The 16,710-nt window shown below is 38.4% G+C and overlaps 1 protein-coding gene across 1 annotated transcript; it reads left to right on the top strand.

The window, feature by feature from the left end:
• Positions 1–169: 169 nt before the first annotated feature.
• On the top strand, positions 170–14,023 carry LOC134748354 (zinc finger protein 501-like). The gene is made up of 12 exons (XM_063683133.1): positions 170–306; positions 539–667; positions 1,322–1,444; positions 4,630–4,789; positions 5,674–5,795; positions 6,311–6,392; positions 6,857–6,980; positions 7,623–7,771; positions 9,750–9,821; positions 10,944–11,036; positions 12,486–12,568; positions 13,900–14,023. The coding sequence occupies exons 2-12, from the start codon at positions 545–547 to the stop codon at positions 13,930–13,932; spliced, it is 1,164 nt and encodes a 387-aa protein (XP_063539203.1). The 5' UTR covers positions 170–306; positions 539–544; the 3' UTR covers positions 13,933–14,023.
• The last annotated feature ends 2,687 nt before the right edge of the window (positions 14,024–16,710 follow it).

The raw sequence follows: 16,710 nt of genomic DNA, 5'->3' as shown, positions 1-16,710 counted from the left end.
AGTGGGCGTCTCAGATCTGCGAAATCGACTCCACACTCGTGTTCGCGGCTTCGCGACGCGATTCATTTTCATTCAAAACATTTAAATGTTTTGAACGCTTTAGAGGCCGTGTTGTAGTTTCTAAACGCAGCTGTCATGTCACTGTCAACTGTCAATGTCTATCTATTTGCATGAACTCAGAAACTCGTCTCTCGGATTGCAATTCGTTTCGTTTTGTTATTGTAATTTAATAAAAGAAAGCCTAGACTTTCTTAAAGCTAATGATATATTGTGAGACGCCATATAAATAAGAATAAATAATAATTGGTTTGTAACTTAGTATAACTTTGTATGTGTAAGATTTATTTTCTGTAAGTTTGCCGGTCAAAATGTTACGTACCGAATCGACTCTTTAATTCCATATTTAAATAACTGATCAATATGGATTACTGTTTACTGTCCTATTAGTTTTAAGACATATTGTTTTATCTCATACTTGCCCCATTTTTGGAGTAAACTCTTAATTTTACAGCAACATTTTTGATATTTTATATTACAGAAAGAGATGGAAATCCGTTTAGAAGACTTCAACCGTTGTTGTCGCTGCTGCCTTGCGATGGTGCATGCAATGAAACCTATATTTGGTGCTTGTCTCAATGATATGCTTACAAAACTAATGGGTTTTCAGGTATATACTTTTTATAATGCTTATTGTAATTTTAATCAGTGTCTGTCGCTCCTTTTGTGACATGGAATGTGTAATATTGTCTTAGGTTTTTTAATTTAATAATCACGGATAAGATTCTGTGTCCCCCTGTGTCTCAAGCGCAAACTCATCGACATGTGTATCCTGCCTATCCTAACCTACGGTGCTCAAACATGGTCATTAACTGAGGCGTTAAAGTCCAAACTCAAGGTTTGCCAGCGAGCGATGGAGCGCAGTATACTAGGTGTTCGCAGAACTGATAGAATCAGAAACACGGAACTGCGCTCCAGAACTCGAGTTGTAGATGTAGGTGTCCAGACTGCTAAGCTTAAGTGGGACTGGGCTGGGCATGTCTGCCGCATGCACCCTGAAAGGTGGGCCAAAATGGTTACCGAGTGGGACCCACGGAACACCATAGATGGTGCTGGCCGGGGTGCAGGCAGGCCGAAAAGGAGATGGCGGGACGACTTGGACGCATTTTATCCGGATTGGCGGGACACCACAAACGACAGGGTCGAGTGGAGGAAACGAGGGGAGGCCTTTGCCCAGCAGTGGGACACTAAATTAGGCTAGTAAAAAAAAAAAAAAAGATTAAATGAAAGCATTTATAATAATAATTAATTTCCAATCCCTCAGATAGTGCAGGATGATGGGTACCCGCAGCAAATGTGTACTCAATGTGTACTCAAACTGAGCTCTTCATACACTTTCTACACAAAGGTGATGAGAAGTCACAAGACTTTAGAAGAAATATTAAAGGTATATATTAATGGCCTCATAGCCTAGTCCTGTAGTAGGGAATGCAAAACCGGTTTTTATTTGTATGAAAATTCGGTTTTGCATTCCCTAGTCTGTAGTGACACTGCCTACGGAGCAAGATGTTTTGGGCTTCAATCTAGGGCACTTATTTGTGTGTTATATAACACAAATATTTATTGCTGTGTTATGGATGTTTTCTATGTATTTAAGTATTCACCTATATATACACATTACCTAGTCGGCTCATAAGTTCTGTCATATACATAGTATCAAATAAAATCAAAAGTTTAAGTTTATTCCGTATATTCATATTCATATTCATATTTATTTATTGCATCCATGGTACACAGGTGTTACACATATAATAGTTTCACATGGGCCCTGGTAGGGCAAGGCAATTATCTTAAATCTAAAGATTAATTTATATATGTACAATATATTTGACAGTGTCTTATTTAACTTTTAATAATTTCATAGTTGTATTATATAATATATAGTTACTTCTAAAGTCCATAACTGATTTTATTTTACCAAAATTTATAAAATTAAAATTAAATATACAATAATAATATACATGCTTAAAACGATTTTAAGTTGATGTCAAAAATATCGATACCTATATAATGTCAATTTCAAGCTTAAATTAAAAATTGTAAAATGAGACATGTCCAATAAATACACTAAACTACAAAAGAATTACATTTCATCTTCCAAAAAATCTTTAAGCCTATAATAACACTTATTAATTAAAAAGTCCTTTAACTGCTTATTGAATAGCGTTTCTGATGTCTGCAATTTAATGTCGTCGCTGATTTTATTATAAATTTTGATGGCCATCATGTTTGGGCTTGATTTATGTAGCTTTAGTACAGAACTTGTCGGTGGCGCCAGGTTATTCTTAAATCTACTTTCAAAACGTCGAGGACGGTCGGCAATTTTTGGAAAGAATTCCGGGTGTTTCCTGACAAATTTGCATGCTGTATAATTTGTACAGCGTTTGAAAGCTTATAAACTAGAGAATCTAAATGTATAACATTTATTCAAAATGACCGCCATAATTATCTACACAGGCTTGAAGGCTTCGTGGCCATTCGTCAATGGATTCACGCACCACTTTCATGTCGATATTGGCCACTGCCGTAGCAAGAGATTTTTTCAGCGAGTCTAGATTTGCATGAGGTTTTGAGCACACCTTTTCCTCTAAATACTGCCATATTTTATAGTCTAAAGGATTAAGATCTGGGCTAGAGGAGGGCCAATCTTCATGCCGTATAAAGTCGATTTTATTGGAGGCGAGCCAGGCTTGTGTAGACTTTGCCTTATGGGCTGGAGCAGAGCCCTGCTGGAAAACCCAATGCTGGTTTAGAAACATCGTATGGGATAGTGGTTTCACAATATTAGTCAACACCGTGTCTTGGTACACTTTGGCACTAGTTTTTACTCCTTTCTCACAAAAATGCATACTAGTGACGCACGCATAAGAAACTCCCAGCCAAACCATCACAGATGAAGGGTGATGACCTCTTTGAATACGGGGAATGCTATTAGACGCTTCTTTACTATTGCGAGCGTACACTCTATCATTTTGTTTATTACAGTTTTCTTCTATGTCAAAAATTTTCTCGTCCGAAAACAGTATACAACGGTGCTTATTTTTAGCGTACTTCTTCAATAAAGCTTTAGATCTTTTAAGCCTTAAAGCTTTAAGCCGACCATTGAGAAGATGGCCAGTTTTTCGTTTATAAACACGAAGTCTCAGGTCTTGATTAAGCACTCTTTTCACCGTGTTTTTGCTCAAACCCATCTGGAGGGCCATAACTTTTTGTTTCCTAGCGGGATTTCTGGCAATGCGTGCCCTAATTGCTTGTACAACCGCTGGAGTCCTAGCTGTACGCGGACGACCGCTTCTTTTCTTGTCATTTAAACTAGAGACCTCACTGTATCTTTCTATGGTACGATACACAAATCTTAGAGAGAATTTTAAATTTTCAAGTAGCTTAAAAATTCTAGTCGGTGAGTGACCACAACGATATAGAGCAATTATTGCGGTACGGCTATCTTTAAGCGTCCACTCCATGTTGAAGAAAACAGAAAATTCCAAAATTATACTACTCAAATATTTAATAAAGATTCGAAATTCAAATGCAGAACGGTTTTTGTTTTAGGAGTTCCAAATTTAAATTTTAAAGGCCAGTGACAGAACTTATGAGCCGACTAGGTATATCATCAGCCGGGAGGCCGTGTACTACATGGAGGCGATCAGTTGAGAAAGAGGCTGGCTCAACTGGACTCGACTGGAAAGAGCTGGAAGTAGCCACTCAAGATCGTGACAAATGGAGGATTCTTCTGCGAGCCCTATGTCCCTAATGAGGGATAACAGGAATACATCATCATCATCATCATCATCATATCATCATCATCATCATTGTATATGCCCACAACACAAACCTTATTGAGCTTACTGTGGAACTAGATTGACTTGTGTAACTTTATTCCATAATATTTATTTATTTAATTGTATGCTAACTCACAGAATAAATAATAGTACTAGGTATAGGTGATTCACTCTCTAACAAAACGCGTGTATTACGACAGATATGACCGCTAGGTGGCACAAGCGCAAACAGGCGTCCGTTCCGTAGCGGTGCGCGGCAATTAATATATTTACTATGGCACTTATGGCAGCCGCATGTACTTGTAGCGGCGCGACGACATCGCGGAGTGAGTCACGCCTGGCTAACTCTACGATAATACTGTGATTTAAAACTTTTTAAAGATATTTTTTCTAATGCTATTTAGTTTTAATTTAGTTTTTTGCACCTAATTGGTTAATTTATGAGTTTCATTTCTCCGCTACCTAAAGGTTGTCTGAAAGAGATCGCTCATTAGCGATAAGGCCGCCTGTTGTTTACCTCTGTCTTCATGTATTATTTGTGTTTCCATGTACATTTATTCTGAGGTTATGCAATAAAGAGGATTTGTATTGTATTGTATAATCAGAATTAGAAGAGAAAATCTTAATATACGAAAGGCGGAATTAATGCCATAAGGCTTTCTCTACCAGTCAACTGAGCTCTTATGTCAGCGAATTAAGAACTATGGGACATATTTTTGAGTGAGCTATATTCATCCACATTTTTACACGACTGTACCATATTAATTTGAAATTGTTATACCTATTTCAGACAGCTGAAAAAAACGGAGGACTATCTGCTTCAGCAGAAAACAAAGAACAAAGGAAAGAGAAAGTATACACTGAAACAGAAAAGACAGAAGAAACTACATTCACATCAGAGAAAGGTTACATTCAGAAGACAGTGCCTTGTGATCAAAATATCAATCCAAGTGAGTTTAATAATGTTTGTATTTTTATGTCAATGTAAATTTTATTTGTGTGTCGTTGGCGTACGTGTCGCCATTATTTTTAGATTAAGCCAGGTCCCCACCGAAAACCAGCGCCACGGTTTGCCGCGGCACTATGCTGAGTGGGGATCCTTTTTGGCGTCCAAATGTTTTTTTGTCTGCATGCCTTTCTTTTTTATGTACTATGTTGTGGCGTCAAATAAATGTATTTTCTTTCTTTCTTCTTTCTTTCTATTTATTTATTATTATTATTTAATAATAGAGGCAGACAGTTATGACAACTGATATGGCCTGTATCCAGTAATCATAAATATAGTTATCATGAACGAGTATTAGTTATAGTGTTATGCTTGTCTAATTTATTTTTAAACTGGTTCACATTTTGTGCTGAAACCACGTCTTCTGGGAGTTTGTTCCAAGCCCTAACTACTCGGTGGCTCAGAAAGTGTTTGTAAGGGTTACTGTGCCTTTCTAGCTTTAAGTGATGACCTCAATGAGTATGGGTCGAAATTTTAAAATATTTTTCGCACATCTCTTTATTGTGAGATCAATGGATATCTATTTCTTGGTAAAATTATTATGACTATGAAAATTATTATGAACGAGATATAAATATAAATATGAATATATCATTTGATATTCACCAGTCGCTTTTCGGTGAAGGAAAACATCGTGAGGAAAACGGGATTAATCAAAATAAGGCCTAGTTTCCCCTCTGGGTTAGGTCATGGCAGTCGCTTTCGTAAAAACTAGTGTCTACGCTAAATCTTGGAATTCGTTGCCAAGGGTACCCCAGGCTCCCATGAGCCGAGGTTTAAGCCGGGACAACGCGAGGAAGATGATGATTGAGTCTAATTATATTTCAGAAATGACTGCAAAGAACAAGCCTATAATATCGGAATCGGAAAATAGTGAGGGTTCTGATAAAGAAGACGATTATCACTGTTCACAGTGTGAACATACTTCAAAGAATCAGAAGACTTTTGAGGTTAGTCGCAAAGATTCATAATAATATCCTCATGCTGCCCACCATACAAAATTTTAGCTTTGAATCTAGTTGTACTTTTAACCCCGTTAGGCTCAATGTACTACATATTCGTTCCTATCTAATTAGAAGCTTTCATGAACCAAATAAAGTAGTATTTCATTTGTTCCATTGCTATCTCAAACGAATTTCATTCTACTAGGGGTATTTATCATTTATTCAATTCAAATTTAAAGTTAGTATAACCACAGAATAAGTAATAGTATTATCATACAGAACGGCCACGTACCGCCCCGCCCCGACTCGAATTACCTCGCCCGCGACAGCAGATTGACGGCCGTTTGCCGATCGCTCAGTACTATTCTTAAGCAACTTACTCACACTATGACGCATGACGCGTGTACAGACGTGCCGTTCACACATAGAAACGGAAGTGATCTTTGATGTATTGTATAGCGTGTCTGCCCTGTGGTATAACTCAAAGACAGTTTAAATTCGAATATTTTTACTATTAACAGGTTCATTTACGAACACACCTTGCTGGACCTAAAAATATTTCGACACACCTAGACGCCTGCACGCAATTATGTAATATCTGTGGTATGTATACTATTTATATTAAATATTTTTTATCTAAATAATAAACTGGAAAAAATCATATGTGAAAGAAAAAGTGCCTAGGGCTGGAATCGAACCAGCGTCCTCTGCGATCGCGGCAGGGCTACAACCGCTCGGCCACCCGGGTCACGGCAGCATGGGTCGAATTTTCTCAAGTATATAATTCCTTAAGCCTGTGGCTTTAATCCATTTTAAATTAATTTTTAACAAGCAGAAACGTCTGCGATCGATGCTATTAAGCTTACAATAAATTTAAAAGTGGAAAAATTACTGCCTTGGGTGAGACTTGAACTCCAGAGGCCGTGAGTTCAAGTCTCACCCAAGGCAGTAATTTTTCCACTTTTAAATTTATTGTAAGTTTAATCCATTTTATTTTATACCTAGACAAAAACAGAATAAAGTTGTATTTGTGTCTCGCGAACCGCCATTTTGATTTATTTTTGCAGGAGCTAGGTTCCGTTTGCTCACGTCGCTGTACAAGCATTTGAGGCGGCATCGCGGCGGCCGATACCGGTGCGAGGTCTGCCACAAAGTGTTCGCCGAGGCCTCCACACTAAATGCGCACATGGTGTAAGTATATTAAATAAATATTTATAATTAGTTCAAAGTTCAAAGTGTTTTTATTTGTGAGTATATGTCAAACTGATTACAGTGGCGGTAAATAAATATTTGTAGCACTATACTCTGCCTGATGGCGTACAAAAACTTGAATAATTTCCTTACATACTAACATGCGAAATAAATTTACATATCTATATAAATACCCGCGATTTCTTCCGCGTAGAAGTCGTATAAATCTTTTGAACTCATTTCGCCTATAAGGATATAAACTTTATCCCTACTAATATTATAAATGTTAAAATATCTGTCTGTCTGTTACCTATTCACGCTTAAACCGCTGATTTAGATGAAATTTGGTATGGGAATAGTTTGATGTTCGAGGAAAGACATGGTACAGTTTTCAGGGTTCCGTACCCAAAGGGTAAAAACGGGACCCTATTACTAAGACTCCGCTGTCCGTCTGTCTGTCTGTCACCAGGCTGTATCTCATGAACCGTGATAGCTAGACAGTTGAAATTTTCACAGATTATGTATTTCTGTTACCGCTATAACAACGAGTCAGACTCGCACTTGGCCGGTTTTTTATTAATCATCATCATCCCACGCAGACGAAGTCGCGGGCAGAAGCTAGTATGTCATTTATCTTTACAGGAGTCACAGCTTAAATCAAAGGCCCTACCAATGCAATACGTGCGGCCGGTCGTTCACTCAACAATCCAGCATGAGAAAACATGCGCAGACGCACGATGCCCGCACCCAAGTTAAGTGCAGCGACTGTGAGAAGAGCTTTCTGCATAAATGTAAGCTGTGAACTTCATACATTATACTGTCCGCGCGCCAATGAGGGCTATCGTTTTTTGCTCACCAGTTGGCGCCTCTGTTGATGGTGGTTCAAAAGACTAAAGAACAGCTGTCAGTCATTGAAGTGACATTTGACATTTCGAACTATGGAAAAGACCACCATCTACACTAGCGCCCCTAGCGGCGAATTCATACGCGCCGCGCGGTGTCGTGGTCGGGCCGTTATGGTCACTATGATAGCACAGAATAAATAATAGTACTACCGTACAGAAAGGACACTTCCTACAAAACCGAAGTTTGACAGCGATTCAGGGACGAATCATGCTGTCCCTTTCTAATGTATGGCACTATCCCTTTCGGCTATTTAGGGTTGTCAAAATTCAAGTCATTATCTTATCAGTGGTCGTGCACGCAAACGGACGTCAAGTTGTGTCAACCATTGCTTGGAGTAATGCTGAGCCGAACTGAGCCGAGAAAACCCGAAGGAAGGAGTGTCCCCCCACTGATTATATTTAATTTAAGCTTGAAATTGACATTATATAGGTATCGATATTTTTGACATAAACTTACAATCGTTTTAAGCATGTATATTATTATTGTATATTTAATTTTAATTTTATAAATTTTGGTAAAATAAAATCAGTTATGGACTTTAGAAATAACTATATATTATATAATACAACTATGAAATTATTAAAAGTTAAATAAGGCACTGTCAAATATATTGTACATATATAAATTAATCTTTAGATTTAAGATAATTGCCTTGCCCTACCAGGGCCCATGTGAAACTATTATATATGTAACACCTGTATACCATGGATGCAATAAATAAATATGAATATGAATATGAATAATTTTTATATGGAGTACCTAGCTGTCTTGTAAAATGTTTGTAGATAGTTTTTGTAAGTTTAGCACATTAATTAATTTAGAAATGTAACATTTAAGTAATCAAAATACGGTATAAACATGTTTCTGTAATTATTTTTTGAATTACGCTAACCAAATGAGACTTAAATTAACTGTTGCATTACACTTTTGCATAAGGCGAAAGATATTCCTTTGTGATAAGGCGAAAAAACCGGCCAAGTGCGTGTCGGACTCGCCCACCGAGGGTTCCGTACTTTTTAGTATTTGTTGTTATAGCCGCAACAGAATCACGGATCGTGAGATACAGCCTGGTGACTGACGGACAGATAGACAGTGGAGTCTTAGTAATATTATACGGAACCCTACAAATGAAAAGTAGTACCTACCTATTTAAATTCAACTTTACAACTTTCTAACGCAGCGTACTACATAGGCGAACAACACGCGAACGCAAAGCGAAGCGATGCGGCGCGGGGTGAATCAATCCTTTGATACATATAGAAATGTCCTACGTGGGCGATCTCGTTGCGAACGCGAACGCCGTGGGCCCGCCGCGCCGCTTCGCTTCGCGTTCGCTTACGATATTTATATATTTATTGTATATATTACATTTATGCATGTATTGATATTGTTATATATTTAGTTGTGCTGATTTTTTTTCCTGTACTTGTTCTCCATTTATTTTTGCTACCCTTATACATATTTCTTCCTTGCGCTAATTTCTACTACCTGAAGGTTGTCTGGAAGAGATCGCTTTTAAGCGATAAGACCGCCTGTTGCTGCTTAGTTTTTTATGTTAATTTGCTGTATTTAATCATGTTTCATTGTGCACAATAAAGAATATTATTATTATTTGTATCTCATATAAACTCACGGGTATATACATCCCGGTCATTTGATAGGCGTGCGTGGGGATACAGATCCAACACGTAGAGGCCCTTTGGAGAAGTCTGCTGTTGTAATTATTAAGACGCAACGTAAGATCAGAAACGTATAAAATACCTTGGTACCCTTTGCTTGAAAAGCACGTTATTTTCCTATTTTATCTAAACTATAAGCATGTAAATTGACAGAATTAATAATATTCAACGTAATTGTTCGTAGATTCACTGCTGAGACACCGTGAAAACGCTCACTCGGCTAACGAGTGTCCGCTCTGCAGAGAGATATTTAGAGGTTAGTATTTTACTTACTCATGTATAGTTGGTCAAGCAAATCTTGTCAGTATAAAAAGGCGCGAAATTCAAATTTTCTAAGGGACGATAACGCTTCGCGCCTACATTTTTTTAATTGTGACGCCTTTTTCTACTGACAAGATTTGCTTGACCAACTATAGATACATTATCATTTTGTTATACTTCTCGCGTCGAATGATCACGTCACACTTGGTTGGGCTTAATTAAAAAAAAACCGGCCAAGTGCGAGTCGGACTCGCGCACGAAGGATTCCGTACCATTACGCAAAAAACAGCAATAAAATCACGTTTGTTGTATGGGAGCCCCACTTAAATATTTATTTTATTCTGTTTTCAGTACTTGTTGTTATATCGGCAACAGACATACATCATCTGTGAAATTTTCAACTGTCTAGCTATCACGGTTCATGAGATACAGCCTGGTGACAGACATACAGACAAACAGACAGCGGAGTCTTAGTAATAGGGTCCCGTTTTTACCCTTTGGGTACGGAACCCTAAAAAATAATCGAAGAAATATGTTTTACCGTATTTTTATTACTTAAAAGTTACATTTCTAAATAGACTAGTGTGTTAATTTCCAAAAAAATGTTTACAAACATTTTACGTGACAAATATAAAATCCATATAAAAATGAACTGCCAGAGGTACTATCATTCGATGCGACAGGTATAATGCCTCGTTTTTGGTAAAAAAAGTTCTAGATATAATTGACATGCGATTGACAAAAAATGTGACATTGGTGTGATTAAGGGGAGGGAGTCACAATCTTTGTGACGTCGCTTTATCTTCATCTGTTACTTAAAGAAAATTATTTCAATCTTATTTATTCGGTGTACAGTTAAAATAGCTAGTTTTTAACTATAAAGCTACCGTTCCGAGACTAGAGCATATTAAAATAATTATTTTATTTTTAATAGCTAGTTATTGTATAGGTAATGATAAATCGTTTTTATTTATGTAACTTTTATTCCTAACCTGTCTTGTTATATCTAATATTGACAAATATGTGACGTCTCACATGAATTCGTGAGACGTAATTTATGGATGACCCCTAATAAAATACATAAATGCGAAATTACTAATAAATGCGTTGTTTTTAGGTAAAAAGCTCCTTGATGCACACATGAAGCTTCATAAAAAGGATACGGAAAGCACAAACACAGAAATGTTGACAGACAATGAAATGGTTACTGGTAAGTATCGTCGAAACTAGTATTTTATACAATCGTGATATAATAGAGAGCTTTTCAGTCGAGTACCTTGTTTAAGCAACGAAGCTTGCTGAGTTGCTTAAGTTAAGGTACGAGATTGAAAAGCTTGATTATATCACTATTGTATACAATACTTTTTCTACGAGACAAAAAAATAATACTTTCAACTAGTAGAATCATATAGGTAAACAAACCAAAAGTATACAGCTAAGATACGCAAGCTGCCGCGGCCCGCGATACCTTCTTAAACTTACGCGCCCCGGTCGCCGGGCCCGGCGCCCCCGGCGGGTTGGTCAACGACACCTCCGAGTAACTCATGAGGCCCTGGTACTTGCTCCGCGCTAAATTCAGTTTTTTTCTCGATTTTGGCCACCGTAGCCTATGGAGACTAACAAGCAAAGCTAAGCGGTTTTCGTAGGGTATAGATGTTGCTATATGAAGGGTGTCACATGCGCGTTTCTGACTTGTGAAGCAATTATTTCTACTACAACATAAAATAAAATGTTTTTGTTGGCCAACCAATCACAAAGCAGATGCGACGCAGCAGTGTGTTAAGTAAGCTAATTTGCATTAAACCGAGTCTCCTTAAACACGAAATATTTTATCGAAATGTATAAAGTTCTATTTTCAAAATTTTTATAATTGACTAAACCGTATCGATAAAATTCTTATGCTTGAGTAGGAAATGCCATAGACTATCCAACGTTGAAAAGAGTAAGGTTGTAGTGTTGCATGTTAAGTTGTAATACACAGATTATACTCGACGAGTAGAAAAAATTGTTAATACGACAATAGGTATGAAATGGCACATAAGACATGTTTAACCTTTTGGACGCCAATGACGGATATATCGGCACCGCAGGTCCAACGCTAAAGACGGATTAATCGGTCAAATACCACAGAGCAACATAGACCTACGTGCATGTGCATAAAGTTCAATTTCAGTTTTGACACTTTGGTGACGTGGCGTCCGAGTGACAGCTTTTGTGTTAGACACGGCGTCGAAAAGGTTAAACTTAATGTATTAAAAAAAAACCGGCCAAGTGCGAGTCGAACTCGCCCACCGAGGGTTCCGTACTTTTTAGTATTTGTTGTTATAGCGGCAACAGAAATATATCATCTGTGAAAATTTCAACTGTCTAGCTATCACGGTTCGTGAGGTACAGCCTGGTGACAGACATACGGACAGACGGACAGACGAACAGACGAACAGACGAACAGACGAACAGACGAACAGACAAACAGACGGACAGACGGACAGCGGAGTCTTAGTAATGGGGTCCCATTTTTACGCTTTGGGTACGGAACCCTAAAAACGAGTCCCATCGGCAATTCGGTAGCAACGTGCAAAAGCAAAGCGTGGGGTTAAAAATAACCAAATAGTTCAATGTTTCCTTTTTTTTATATAATTTAACAGTATTCGTTTTTCAGAATCAATAAATATTCAGACGGTTACGGTGGAATTCCTGTGTCTAATATGCACTCAAAAGTTCCAAAGCAGAGAGAGTCTAGAGGTGTGTTGATAATTACAACAAAAACATACTAAAGCCTGACCAGGAATATATGATCACGCACTATGTTGCGCAATTTCACTGGAACTATTTTTTTTATACTATACTGAACTGTCACCCTATACATGAAAATAACAGCGCCCTCTTGACAATGATCATATATTACTGGTCAGGCTTTAATTCAGTAGTATGTGTCAGATGAGTGTCAGTCATATCAAAGAGAATTAAGAAGACATTGAGTGCTCACTCCATACATCAGTTTTGTCACCAAAACGACTATTATTTTCGTAGTCTACATCTAGCGTCAAGTAGCGGAACTATCAGTACTGCTAGTCGACAATAGATGTCGCGGCGAACGGAAAGTCTAATGCTCAATGATTTTCCGCTAATATTATTTTCGGATTAAAATGGTTGGTTCTATGCTTACGACTGATGCTCGCGTCCACACGCGGATGTCAGTCACAGAGTTAACACCGCCTGGATGAATTGACGATCGCTAACTGGAGTACTCTGTGACACCCGTATGCCAGTGCGAACTAAGGGCAAAATCTACAAGACGGCTGTCCGACCTGTTTATGATGTACGGAGCGGAGTGCTGGACAATGGCAAAAAAGCAAGAACAGCAGTTGCACACAGCGGACATGAAGATGCTGCGCTGGGCAGGCGGTGTTACCCGTCTTGATAGAATACGCAATGAGCACGTGAGAGGCTCTTTCAGAGTGGCCCCTATTATCGACAAAGTAAAGGAAAGCAGGCTTAGATGGTACGGCCACATCATGAGACGAGATGATAATTTCCCAGTTAAATCCGTCTTAAATATCCCCACTAAATCCTTGAGAAGAGGAAGACCTCCCGACACATGGTGGTCCAATATCAAGCGGGAGATGAAAGCCCAGAACCCCTATGACAACCCAGGATAGAGCGTCCTGGCGCCGTCGTACAAGGAGGCCCGACCCCAGATAGAACTGGGACTAAGGGAAGGAGGAAGAAGAAGATTATTTTCGGATTAACCGGAACTCTATTTTCAACTCCTTCTGCTTATAATATTAGTTATAAATTGTTGAGCAATACACTTTTCGTAAGTCGCGACGCATGTGACATCTAATATCATTTAGCAGTACTGATAGTTCCGCTACTTGACGCTAGATGTAGACTACGAAAATAATAGTTTTGGTAACAAAACTGATGTATGGAGTGAGCACTCTATGTCTTCTTAATTCTCTATGGTCACTATTTTTCGGAGTCAAAAATGTATTGAGAGCTTCGTCTTTATTTATTACGCCCCTGATCATATTAGCAAAAATACTAATTTATTTTTATTAACTTCTTTGCAGGTACACATTTGCGCCAGGGATAAAACCAGCTGAAGACTAACTAGAAACTTACTCTTTGTTATTTAAGTAAATATTAAAAAAATGTTATAAATTAGTCTTTCGATTATATTAAACTAGTCTGTTCTATTTAAAAAAAATGTGTTCTCACTGTGTAATATAAAATGAAATACATATAATAATATGAGTGTTCTTTCGTACACAGAAGTTTTGGATAAATTTCGGGTTCTGAAGTTTTTTTTTATTTTTTTCATTTTTTATACTACGTCGGTGGCAAACAAGCATACGGCCCGCCTGATGTTAAGCAGTCTCCGTATGTACGCCTGCAACTCCAGAGGAGTTGCATGCGCGTTGCCGACCCTAACACTCCTCTCCCTCGAGCTCTGGCAACCTTACTCACCGGCAGGAACACAACACTATTAGTAGGGTCTAGAGTCTAGTGTTATTTGGCTGCGGTTTTCTGTAAGGTGGAGGTACCTCCCCAGTTGGGCTCTGCTCTAGATCTGGAATGACATCCGCTGTCCTGTGCCCTACCACACAAAGCGAGATGTCATTCACAGTGCCCATACCTCTCTTTTGGACGTAGTTTAAGGACATACCCGGGTCCATAAGTGTAGGGCGTTAAGGGTTGAAAAGACAACTCCAGAATATACTGTACTGTACTTTGTTGAGTAAAAGACTTGGCTTATATACCTACTATGATTTTAATGGGTTTAGTGTAGTGGAAGTTATGATAAGGTTAATATGCGATTAAACCAAGGGTTATGACATTGTATAATTAAGGTAAAGTGTGCATGTGTGAGTGTAACCACCACTACAGCTCTCCCGTTTTTTTGAGACAAAAAATAGCAAAATACGAAAGTACTGTTTTTTGGCTTAAGTAAACTTAAATTTAAGTATGCTTATGGTGTACATCTGCCGTCTACGATACCGTCTGTCTGTCCGTATGTCTGTCACCAGGCTGTATCTCATGAGCCGTCATAGCTAGACAGTTAAATTTTCACAGATGATGTATTTCTGTTGCCGCTATCCGCCCTCGGTGGGCGAGTCTGACTCGCACTTGTCCGGTTTTTTACGTATCGTAAAACCACCCAACTACAGTCTAGTACTAAAACTATGTTCCACAAGTGTCCGCCGGACGATATCGGCCTGTCAGTTGTTCGGAACTGTCAAATTTTTGTTCTAACGTGACAGGCCGATATCGTCCGGCGGACTCAAGGGCCTGACACTTTGATAGAGAAAGATAATCTTATTGCGATTCCTATAAGAGGAAAGAAAAAATAGTGCCATGCTTTGTCCTTATCACCGACCGGGTGGCATCATAGGTAGGAGGCGATGGCGAAATACCGAAATTTATAAGAGTAAAAGAGAAAAAATCCTATGCTGCCCATATTTTATATGAATACTCTTTCTCTTACCCCCGGTCGCTCGGTGGTGCGTCTATAACTACTTGTATATACTATGTCGCTGCCCCAATGTTACATTTTTAAGATAGTTGAAATTCGACTTCATGTTACTATGATAAAGTTTAAATTTCAGGTCGATAAAAGTGAAACATAGAACCCTGTAATATTGGGCCAGCGATGTCTATGGCTTTTGGACTATAGTAAGGTGGTTTTACGAAAATTTTATTTATTTTCACCTGTTTGTCAATTTGCAAATCTTGCATTGAAACTTGAAAGTTATCTCCCGATTTAGATGAAATTTGGTATTGGGTTTATGTCCAGGATAGTATTTACCAATCATCATTGTCATTCCACGCAGACGATGTTGCGGGCAGAAGCTAGTAGATTATAAATGAAAACGCTCAAGGTCTGTACATTTCGAATGCCTACCTAATGATTTATGCATCTCCGATTAATTTTCACCTGAGCGTTTGTTTTGGTCGAGTTTGTTGTTTTCGTTGTGTCGCTGACAGGTGTCAGTGGCATTCGCTCGTTAGGGTGCTGGTTGCTCCGTTTTGCACGTTTTCCTAGTAGCCTATTATTAAGAGGAAAGGGTATGACGTCACGTGACCGCTTCTCCATACAAATGTAGTCCCCATTTTCATCTCTGGATAAATAATAGGATTAAGATTTACAATGAAACCTATTCTGAACATGGTCGGTTTAGCCGTTTTCATTTTCGCAAAAAGTCATCCCTTTCGTAGTAGAAGGACGTAAGTGCTGAGAAGATACTCCCTTTTGCTTATTATATCCGTAAATACAAAAATGCCCACTTTTAAGTCTGCCTATTGTGACGAACAGGCAACTACGGAACCCTATACCTACTGAGCATGGCCCGACGTGCTCTTGGCCGGTTTTTGTATTTTTCTTAGCCATTGTCTTGTCATTATTCGTATGTGTATTTTTATCCTTAAAAACATTATCACTTCTATGTATAACAAAGAAGTGATAGGTATTTAAATTTACCTAAATTTCTCATATCCGGTATTTGTTCTTTAACATTATATAACATCTATTACGTACCTATGTTCTTGGTTCGTATCGGAGTATCAGAAATCATCTATTAACCCGAGTTCCATGTTCTTTCCTGACACGTACTTAACCTACATCGAAGACGAATTCGAGTCGATTGATATCACAATAGATAGGGCGGGGGCACAATCAAACAATGTCATACACATTTGTTCTCTATATGCCTATTAATAATACCAAACCCAGGGGCTGATTCTGTCTTAACATTTTGATACGGTGTTGAATTATTCATCTCATTTACCACCACCTTCATACCACCACCACCACCACCACCACCACCTTGTGTTATTGGGCATCTCTTATGCATCAATAAGTGGGTAAAGTGCCGATCGCCGTG

This window comes from Cydia strobilella, chromosome 16 (genome assembly GCF_947568885.1).
Source record: "Cydia strobilella chromosome 16, ilCydStro3.1, whole genome shotgun sequence".
In the NCBI taxonomy this organism is placed as follows: domain Eukaryota; kingdom Metazoa; phylum Arthropoda; class Insecta; order Lepidoptera; family Tortricidae; genus Cydia; species Cydia strobilella.
Note: the sequence above shows the minus strand (reverse complement) of the source record. Positions and strands in the feature narration are given on the sequence as shown.